This window comes from Schistocerca cancellata, chromosome 4 (assembly GCF_023864275.1).
Source record: "Schistocerca cancellata isolate TAMUIC-IGC-003103 chromosome 4, iqSchCanc2.1, whole genome shotgun sequence".
Classification (NCBI taxonomy): domain Eukaryota; kingdom Metazoa; phylum Arthropoda; class Insecta; order Orthoptera; family Acrididae; genus Schistocerca; species Schistocerca cancellata.
The window spans coordinates 507,422,550-507,433,824 of record NC_064629.1 but is presented as its reverse complement, the minus strand read 5'-3'; the positions used below and the strand labels follow the sequence as shown (position 1 = coordinate 507,433,824).

Below are 11,275 nucleotides of genomic sequence, written 5' to 3'. Positions count from 1 at the left end.
CTTGAGGCATCAAACCCGAATATCTACAATTCATTGTTCAACTTGTACCTTCCTATTACTGTCTAATTGCCTTTACAAGTATTGTGATGAACTGAGGACAATGGACAAACATTCGTACCATAAATACACATTTTTCTGTCAAAATAAAAACGTATTTGGCTGTGTACAAGACATTACACCTGCCATTATCCATGATTCTTAACCGATACCACTCACACACGAAGTTATGCGCTTTTTCTGAAGCTGCTTCCTTGGTCGAAGATGCTTAGATGTTATGGTAAATGATTCAAGTAACACATGTCTGAGTCTGTTGCTCAGACACCAGCACGTCTGGCCTCCATAAGAACAATCTAAGACAGATTGCAGGTACTATTTAGGATTTTTGTTCGATGGAAAAGTTGAAACGGAAACCACATTACTCCATGAAGAGCACTGGTGACTTCTTTGCATAAGCAGTGAATACAGTTCGCAATCTTTTATTCATGACCAGTAGAACAGTGCCATGACGATCCGCTCCTCCAGCGCCGTTGACAGTAGATGACAGCTACTCACGATCGGATCTCTCCTACACCTGTTTCTGGTTAATCTACGAGGTGCGTGCAAAAATTACAATAACATATTTTTTACTGAAAGTAGATTGATATTTTTTCAGGATTCCAATACACAATCTAATTATCCACTCTTTTGGCTACAAAACCCTATTTTGCAATATAATCTCCGTCCAATGCGACGGCCATACGCCACATTACTAAAAAGCCTTTATGTCCGCATGGTACCACTCTACTCGTCGACGTCGGAGCCATTGTCTTGCTGCTTTAATAACCTCCCACCCATCCTCGTACTGCTTCGCGTGGAGTGTATCCTTCATTGGGCCAAACAGCTGGAAGCCGGAAGGTGCGAGATCCGGGCTGTAGGGTGGATGAGAAACACCTAACGACATTTTTTGAGCTGCTCTCGGGTACGCAAACCTTGTCATGGAGAAGAAGAAGTTTGTTTGCATTTTTATGGCGACGAACACGTTGAACCTGTTTTTTTTTCAGTTTCCTGAGGGTAGCACAATACATTTCACAGTTGATGGTTGTACCATGAGGAGGACATCAGACAGAATAGCCCTTTCAGAGACTCAGAAGACTGTCGCCATGACTTTAGCGGTTGACTGTGCAGCTTTGAGCTTTTTCTTCGGAGGAGAGGTGATGTGGTGCCACACCATGGACTGCCGGATTGTTTCTGGTTCGAAATGATGACCCAAGTTTCATCGCTTGCTACGATGTTCGACAAAAAATGATCACGATAAGCCTCATAACACGCAAGCAGTTCCGCACAAATGGTCCTTCGTTGCTCCTTATGGTCTTCTGTTAAGTGGTGAGGAAGACAGCAGACACACATCTTTGAGTACCCCAACTGGTGGACGAGTGTGTCAGCACTGCCACCAGAAACGTCCAGTAGTGCAGCGAGGAGTTTTTGATACGTCGATCACGCCGAATGAGAGTGTCTGCACGTTACAACATTGCAGAAATCACAGCTGTGTGCGGTGGCCGCAACGCTAGAGATGGGACAGGTTTGCGCGATGAAAACAGACGCTTCGCCCAACTCCTTATCGTGCTTGTGTTCACTGAGAGGTCCCTACGGACATTCTGCAAGCGCTTGTGAATATCTGCGATGCTTTGGCTTTTCGCTGAAGGAAACTTAATGACAGTTCTCTAATCGAAACGCACTCCGTTACAGAAGCCTTTTTGAAGGCTACGCATAGCGCCGCCACCTATCAGAACTTCATGAAAATGTAGGAGCTGGATCGGAAAATCCCGCGATGTCGCACAAAAAATTCCACGTTTTCTCAACCGAAACTGGCCGAGAAGAAAAATGTGCTGCATTACTTATTGAACGCCCCTCGTAAAATCTGTAGTATGACCGATGTTATAAGTGATATTACCTTTATTTCCGAAGAGACTCTCTCAGTAAACTTCAGCATGAATTTAGGAAAACAATGAAAAATCAAAGGCAACAGAGCTGGACAGGGATTGAATTTAGCTGTTTACGAAGACGTATCCAGTGTTTAGCTGATGTACCAATTGGAGCTGCAGAATTACTTTTATATTTTTTAATTATAAAAAGGGTTGACACCTTTGCTAACATCATGTTTTGTTCCACAGTGGTGATGCAGAGCTTCACGGTGACAGTTTCCAGTCCTGAAGTGATACGTGACAACAACGCGCTGCTCAAATGCGTCGCTCCCAGCTTCGTCAAGGACTTCATCACAGTCACCTCCTGGCTACAGGACTCCGGTTTGAACATATATCCTTCGACCGATGGAGGTATGTAATCTACTAAACAAAGCTTCTCAGACTTTTAGATCTAGTTGCAATATTGATCCTTCGACAGTTTTTGTGTTCCTGTGGGATTATTAATGAGTTTTAAACCTTATCCCAATTCACCATAAAATGGCAATGTAATTACTGCTTTCTGAGCAGTCAATATTTGGTTTTACTTTCCGTTTACGACGCAGTCACCAGCTTATTGAACCTCTAGCAATCCTTGGGTGATTGTAAGTTCGGTGCAGCGTCAGCCAGTTGCTGGAAAAACTGAAATATTAACTTTACTGCATATCGTTGTTGCTCTCAGCCGGCCGGGGTGGCCGAGCGGTTCTAGGCGCTACAGTTTGGAATCGCGTGACCGCTGCGGTCGCAGGTTCGAATCCTGACTCGGGCATGGATGTGTATGATGTCCTTAGGTTAGTTAGGTTTAAGTAGTTCTAAGTTCTAGGGGACTGATGACCTCAGAAGTTAAGTCCCATAGTGCTCAGAGCCATTTGAACCACTTTTTGTTGCTCTCAGCTTACTCTTCTGGACTTTCCAGACACCAACGGAAGATCTTATCACCAGATGTGTCTGCCAATCCTTAAAACTGGCCAAAGGAAATATGTTTTCAAATATGGAAGGAAAGTTCGAGTAATATGTCAAAACTCATGTATTTGACGTAATTAAATAAACCTACAATAATAATGTTCTTTGACCCTTATGTTAATATCCTAGGTGAGACCGTCACAGTGAGTTGTGAGCTGCCAAGTACTGGCACAGAAGTTACTTAAATGGAAGCTCAAGCCACCGTAGTTGGCAAAATAAGAGAATTCCTCTTGTTTAATTGCTGCAGCGTGGATTTATTAAATATCATCAGAAACAAAGAACGTTGAAAATGCAAGATTGGCTAGAGCGCACCCTGATACAAAAACAATTCTGGGCTCTTCTAGTCTAATCAAATGAGCCTCCCCTGCATCTACGTCGCGGAAACGTGAGTGTAAATTTTTTACTAAAACGGTCGCAGTTAGCACAAGGTCAGATATTACTTGGCAATTATACCTGAACTGGGCTGTATTTCAAGTCCAGATATTGGCTCAGTAAAGGTCTTTTATCCTCTCACTGCCGCATACATGGATACTAATCCATTTCTCAAAAGAAACCTGTCTGCACAAAGATTACTCTGCGTTGAAGATTACCGTACCAGTATACTGGAATTACATATTGTATTTGATCTGGGCGTTGACCGCGGTTGTTCAGATAACTGCATTTTGACAGAGTTCTTCTCCAAATACAACAACACAAGGTTCTTTTATGGCGACGCTTCGAAGAACGAAGATGAATGTCGTTGTGCGTATTGGGATAGCTTCTGTCATATTGGAATTAAATTCAAGCTACCTAAGGAAATAACGATTATGGCAACAGAGCTTTCGACTATACTACCAGGCCTTCAATAAGCCCAGAAGAGCATGGGCTACGAGTTCGCCATCCTTTCTGATACTAGATCACCACTACAACGGTCAAGTCATCTGCTCAGCGTGAGATCGAACCACCTAGTAGAAAATTACGTCATGAATCTGATATTACAAATCACCACTACGAATCGAAAAGTTACTATGTGCTGGGAAAAAGAACACTGTGGCCTTACAGGTAATGAAACAGTAGACAAGCTATCCAAAGCAGTAGCACGTACATTGCCAGTTGCAGATATTTTAAACGTCATAAAATTAATAATCAGGGGAAGTGGAACACAGAATGGCATGAAAATTGCAGGTATAAAGGCAAAGATTACGCCAAAGTGAATTACAAGGCGCCTCACATCAACCACAACTGTCAAAGGAAGCATCCACATCCTACTGCTCTGTTCCCATCCTCACTGAGCGACTGCGGTTAAGAAGATGTTCAGTCACATCTTTCTTTACTGTCCGAACACATAAAACGCTACAGGTCATGTAGTGCAACTTCCGCTCATCATTGGATGCTGTTTGCCGACAAGTGTCTTCGTGTGCTCTGCTTGAAAGGCTTGAGAATATATAGTCTTTTATATTCTTTTTTATGTATTAAGAAGGCCAAGTCAATTTTTAATACGATTGTATTGTAATTTTATGTTTATATTGCGGTACAATGTCTTAAATCCTAGGTGTGCGTTGTTTTTCAAAACGTTAAACATGTATGTTGAATGATTGTAGGAGTCCTGCTCAGATGCCAACATAAAAGTAGTTTTCTCAGCTGTGAAGAAATTACGGTAAGAATGGTCGCTATGGAAAACGAGCGCCAAAGCTGTTTCTCAATCTTTTGCAATGATTTCCGAAGTTACGATAGGTCGTCTGCTTTGAACGCCCCTTCCGCAGGTGGAAGGCGTGGGACGGCGACAGCCGAGACGTGACACACTCTGTGTGTCCCATTGGGAGCTTACACAGCCCCCTTGACCCTCTATCACCTTCGCTTTCTTTTTCTGTATTTTTGAACATTAAATAGTGTAACTGATCTTCAGCTGCGCAACCAACATATGGTTTTTCATGACGATCATACCGCCATTAGGAGAAATAGGAGGTATTATTTCGAGACACACGGTGGCCTCTTCATCCTAGGGGGAGGGGCTGTTGTTGTCGTGGTCTTCAATCCAAAGACTGGTTTGATGCAGCTATCCATGATACTCTATCCTGTGCAATCCTCTTTATCTCCGAGTAATTACTACAACTCACGTCCTTCTGAATCTACTCACTGTATTCATCTCTTGCTCTCCCTCTGCGATTTTTACCCTCCAAGGTTCCCTCCAGTACTAAATTGGTGATCTCTTGATGCCTCAGAATGTTTCCTACCGACCGATCCCTTCTTCTAGTCAGGTTGTACCACAAACCTCTCTGCCCCCCAATTCTATTCCGTACCTCCCCATTATTTACGTGATTTACCAAACTAATCTTCAGCATTCCCCTGTAGGACCATATTCCAAAATCTTCTATTCTCTTCTTGTCTAAACTGTTTATCCTTCATGTTTAACTTCCAGACATGGCTACACTCCATACAAATACTGTCAAAAGGACTCTCTGACACATAAATCCACACTCAATATTAACAAATTTATCCATACTCGATGTTAACAAATTTCTCTTCTTCATAAACGCTTTCCTTGCCATTACCAGTCTACATTTTATATCCTTTCTAGTTCGATCGTCATCAGTTATTTTGCTTCTCAAGTAGCAAATCTCATCCACTACCTTAAGTCACTCACCTGATTTAATTCTACTACATTCCATTATCCTCGGTTTGCTTTTATTGACATTCATCTGATATCCTCCGTTCAAGACACTGTCCATTCCGTTAAACTGCTCTTCCAAGTCCTTTGCTGTCTCTGACAGAATTATGACGTCATCGACAAAACTCAATGTTTTTTTTTTCTTCTCCCTGGACTTTAATTCCTACTCCAAATTTTTCTTTTGTTTCCTTTACTGCTTGCTTAAGATACAGAATGAGTAACATTGGGGATAAGTTACAACCCTGTATCACTCCCTTCTACACTACTACTTCCATTTCGTGCCGCTCCTAGGAGGTATCCTGGCAGAGAAGTTATGCAGTAGTTTGCTCTTCAATTGTACCCATCCACCTGGTAACTATGGAAAAATGCTCCATGATGTTAAACTCACCATGTTGGCCTTTTGTTTCCTTGGGTTACCCTGCCGTATTGGACAGTGAAACCTGGTCACTAAATAAATTCTTGGAAGTATTCATTTTATCCACTAAAATGGCTCTCTCGACAAGGACACAAATTTGTACAATAGACCTCGTGTTCTAATTTAGATACATGGGAACTGAACATATTAAAATTCTGAATGAAATATAAATGTTATATACAGAGTTTAGAAATGGCAAGTGCTATCATTTGTACAAGGACTAGTTCCTTTCATTTAACTACATTCCACCTTTGATAACAAACTTACATATAAATGTCCTCTGCTTTCATTATTCACTACCGAAATAAGAAAATAGACACCTCCAAAGAGGATGTACACAGAAATAAAATAGTTACGTGGGATACTGATATAGAGTAGTAAAGTCAATTACTAGAAGCACCATGGAGTTCGTCAGCCGATGACAAAGGTCATGCAAGGTGCACGTGAGTATCATACTTTTCCCAACGGAATGGATTTCAGGTCGTGTCTCCACCGACGTATCGGACGAGCAGCTACTTTTGATAGCACAATGATCCTTGTTCAAACTAAGATATGTGTTAAGCCATAACTGTGGCTACGACGAAACGAAACCCTTTGCTCCAAGCTGGAGTTTAGTGAGTCTAAGTTTCGTGGGGAGTCCTCTTACACCTCATCATTGTGCAACGCGTGTCTGTAGATGTGTTGAAAGACACCGTTAAAGTAATGAATGGCGCAAAGTTGTGTTTTGTGAAGAGATGAGATTCCACATTTGAGTCAGATACGGTCGCCTGTGAGTGCGGCTTCGATCAAAAGAACACCAACTACCGAAATGTATCAGGTGGTGGCATACAGCACTAACACCGAGAGTCATTGGTATTGGAAACGTCTACATCTACAGCTACCTCTACATGATTACTTCACAGTTCACAATTAAGTACCTGGCAGGGGGCTAGTCGAACCAACTTCAAGCTGTTCTCTCGAATGGTGTGCGGGAAAAACGAGCACTTAACTGCTTCTGTTCAAGCTCTAATTTCTCTTACTTTGTCACGATGATCATTTCTTCTTATATATGTAGGCGCCAATAGACTCTTTTCGCAACTGGAGGAGAAAGTTCGTGATTGTAATAAATTTCACGAGAGGAACCTGTAGCAACGCAACCCCCTTTGTTTAAATGATTGCCACCCCAATTCGCGTATCACGTCCGTGGCACTCTCTCCCCTATATCGCGATAATACAAAATGGGCTCCCTTCTTTCAACTTTTTCGATGTCCTCCATCAGTCCCATCTGATGCGGACCCACACCGCAAACAGTACTCCAGAAGAGGGCGGACAAGCGTTATATAAGTAGTCTCTTTAATAGATCTGTTACGCCGGCCGCTGTGGCCGAGCGGTTCTAGGCGCTTCAGTCTGGAACCGTGCTGCTGCTACGGTCGCAGGTTCGAATCCTGCCTCGGGCATGGATGTGTGTGATGTCCTTAGGATAGTTAGGTTAAAGTAGTTCTAAGTCTAGCGGACTGATGACCTCAGACGTTGAGTTCCATAGTACTTAGAGCCATTTGAACCATAAATCTGTTGCATTTTCTACATGTTCTGCCAACAAATCGCAGTCTTTGGTTTGCTTTACCCACAACAATATCTGTGTAATCGTTCCAATAAAGTTATTCATGATTGTAATCGTTAACTATTTATTTGAATTTACAGCTTTGTGTGATTGTTCTTCTTCAGTGACCATATACATCTATTTTCAGTTAAAGGATCACTAAACAGTACAGAATACACCTAAAATAACGTCCAGTACATTTTTGTCGTTAGCACAAAGGCGTGCTCTTCCAACACTACAGTATGATATAACCCATCGTAGTCACCAAGATGTTCGTCAAATCAGCTGACCAACACATTAATCGGAAGTTCCTCCTATCTAGCACGTGTGAAATACGATAAGACGGCTTCTAATCTGCTCTGCATTATCTGCATCATCCCATGACCGTCTGCGACAGCAGTTGAAACTAGTGAAGAACACAGTTTCTCAAGATGACGTACATCTCGACATTATTTCTCTGCATAGTTTATGGACTGAAGTGCGTAAAGTAGCGTTCATTAAGAGCTACCATAATTTAGTGACGTATTACACGGGCGTGGAAGTTCCACGAGTCGGTTTCTGAGAAACAGCGAGTCTTCATAAGGACCGAGTGGTGGATGGTGAAAGCAATACACAAATAAGAACGGACGAAAAATGAGTAATCCAAAACGTGAAAGCCAAGAATCGTCAACAGCGTACAAAGACGCAATAATAAACGGAGAGGAAAACAAAGAGCAAGCGATTATCAGTGTGCGAAAATAGCGTCGGCGATCGGACGCCCTCGGAAACGAGCACACTTTCCTTCCAGCTTACACCTCCAGAGGGTCTGTCCAACTGACGCGAAGTCCACGTTGTTGGGCGCAGTAAGGACGCGAAACCAAAGAACTTTGGATGGCCCACGCTCGTGCATCCATCTCGATCTCGATGTCAAACTCCGGCGAGAACACTAAACATGGGTTAACATCCCAGTCATGTAGACAAATATCGGGTTAGAGCAGAGGTGGGTAATAGTTTTGGCTTGTGGGCCAATTTGTGGAAGCAGAGGTTAGAGGAGGGTCTCACCTTATAAAATGATCGTATGCGTTAGTTAACTTTACGTTTCAGAAAAGATATAAATTGTAACATAAAAATTATGACTGTCTTGGCTGGCCGCACAAAAATCGTTAGCGAGCCACATACGCCCCGCGGTCCGCTATTTTACTGCGCCGGGGGTACAGCTTTCCTTGTAAAATAAATATTCCTTTTGTTGTGAGGGCAGGTGGGGGCGGATGGGCTCCTCATATAATATGGTAATAAATGTTTACTGTTTCAGTAGACTTTCTGGAACTATAAAAATAGTTCTTACTTAATAACTTTTAAACTGTTACTTTGTACACTAATATTACTTAATATATGAAGTGAATCACAGAAATTACTTTATTACAATAGTTTCGTGATCTTACGAAATCTACAGCAAATTTTGCTTTAGGAGTTTAACATACAATAGCCTAACTCGAACTACAAACAAAAATACTTATAATGACAGGGCCCATAAATTTAAAGTAAACCACTATCCTATAGAAAAGAAAAACCTAAGTTAAGGATTCCCACCATCAGTCCTTCCATTATCAAAGCGTCCTCAAAACATCGTTGCGCCTCCTTAGAATGGTTCAATTGCCTCTGAGCACTATGGGACTTAACATCTATGGTCATCAGTCCCCTATAACTTAGAACTACTTAAACCTAACTAACCTAAGGACATCACATACATCCATGTCCGAGGCAGGATTCGAACCTGCGACCGTAGCGGTCGCGCGGTTCCAGACTGAAGCGCCTAGAACCGCTCGGCCACACGGGCCGGCTTTCAGACGTTCTATACAACTTTATAAACAAACATAGCTATTAAAATCAATAAATATTATACATTGTAAATGATTATTTTACTAACGATAACATGAAATGACATGCTGAAGCAAGAAACGAATGATGCAACCCAAGAAGCAGATCATAAAACTGTGACGATTGTAGATTTCCCCACAGACGTAAATTTTGTCTCAAGTTTTGCTTGCGCGAAGTATAGAAATTAGGGAAAGGAAAATGCCTGTGTCACTGTTTGTTTCGAATATAATACTTCATAAAACTGCATCGCCGGCCGTTGTGGCCGAGCGGTTCTGGGCGCCTCAGTCCGGAACCGCGCTGCTGCTATGGTCGCAGGTTCGAATCCTGCCTCGGGCATGGATGTGAGTGATGTCCTTAGGTTAGTTATGTTTAAGTAGTTCTAATTCTAGGGGATTGATGACCTCAGATGTTAAGTCCCATAGTGCTTCGAGCCATTTGAACCATTTGAAAACTGCATCATGGTCGATCTGTAAAGCAGAAAAAATCTTAAGTAGGATTCACTCATATTAAAACTGATGGAAAAAATTATTTGACTGAATAAAGTATGAGACGGAGAGGTTCAATAGCAGAAATTTTTCTTCGAGAAATCTTGGTAGATGGGGACTAAAAATGATAAAACTCTTTCAGATGCATGGTGGCTTGAAATAATTTACTGAAAAGGGAGGTGATTTAAAGTATGTTGAAAGCTGAAAATTCAAAATAGGTATCAAGGTAGGTAACAACGTGGGTTTTAAAAGGTGCAACCCTGGTTATAGAAGGAAGAACCTATGAGCTTCAAATGTGGGTAGCAGGAGAGAAATGGGAATATCTCATACGTCTAGCTCCAATTTACAGAACACTTGCTGTGTGGTGTTTAACAACGTTCTACAATTTGTCTACTGGGGTAAAAAGAACACCCGAAAATTGACTGGTGTGCAAGTAAGTCTACCGGGCTCTCAGCATCGAGAAAAGCTTATAAGTTATTCTCTGTCTGCATACAGTTTTAATTATCTACCTGTAAACTATGTGGAGGTTCTTAACTCTGACTCCAACAAAGACAATATAAGTATAATGCATAAGTGTTATGTTAAAGCAGGAGAAACTTATTTTTCTCAGTCTAGAGCTGTGTTCTCGACAATACCGTCTGATATAGATATCGCCGTATTGAGACTGGTTCCTACAAATAATGTTATACCCCAAGTCTTAAGAAAAAGCGCCAATGTATCAAACAGACTTAAACTAATCCCCATTAAAGAAATTACTGCTTTAAGTGCAGTTAATGTATTAAGTGTACGGTAACGAAACTTGGAAATGGAGGACCTCGAAGTAAAGAAAAGGAAACTGGAGTATATGAAGAAGATAACTGCTGTAAAGGAAGAATATAAGCTGCAATTGGAAAAGGAAGAAGCTATTGCCGATGTGCAGGCCAGGTTTATGTACGGTTTTAAACTTTCTGTATGGAAAAATCTGACTATGAAGGGGGAATACAAAGTACTGTCATTTACAGTAAACAGCCATGGAAACTGGTCACGTGTTGGTGTTCTGGCCGAAATCAGTGGAATCGAGAACGTTTACTATATTAAGGGATACACGAAAAATGTGTTTATTAAGCTCTATTCCCATTTGGATCGGCTTAAAATGATGGTTATATTCTATCTAAGTGTGGTGAGCTGGATGTTGTCCACCTAGCTACAGCACAGCCATTTGCCGATTTTAAAACTAGTGGAGTAACTTCATTTAATGGCAATTCGTTTGAAAAGGCTGTAAACTTAAAGTTATACACAGAAATCCCGCAAGAATATGAAGCAGAAGAGTTGCCGATATACACACAGCAAGACGTGGAACGCTTTAACAATAGCGTCATGGAGGAGATACGAGGAAAAATTAAAATCCCCGAA

General features: G+C 41.6%; 1 protein-coding gene across 1 annotated transcript in view; it reads left to right on the top strand.

Moving 5' to 3' along the window:
- The first annotated feature begins 2,134 nt into the window (after positions 1–2,134).
- The window catches only part of LOC126184293 (Down syndrome cell adhesion molecule-like protein Dscam2), a 595,669-nt gene continuing 586,528 nt past the window's right edge, over positions 2,135–11,275 (top strand). Inside the window, exon 1 of the mRNA XM_049926671.1 lies at positions 2,135–2,312. Coding sequence (XP_049782628.1) covers positions 2,135–2,312 — 178 coding nt within the window. The remainder of the gene's footprint in view (positions 2,313–11,275) is intronic.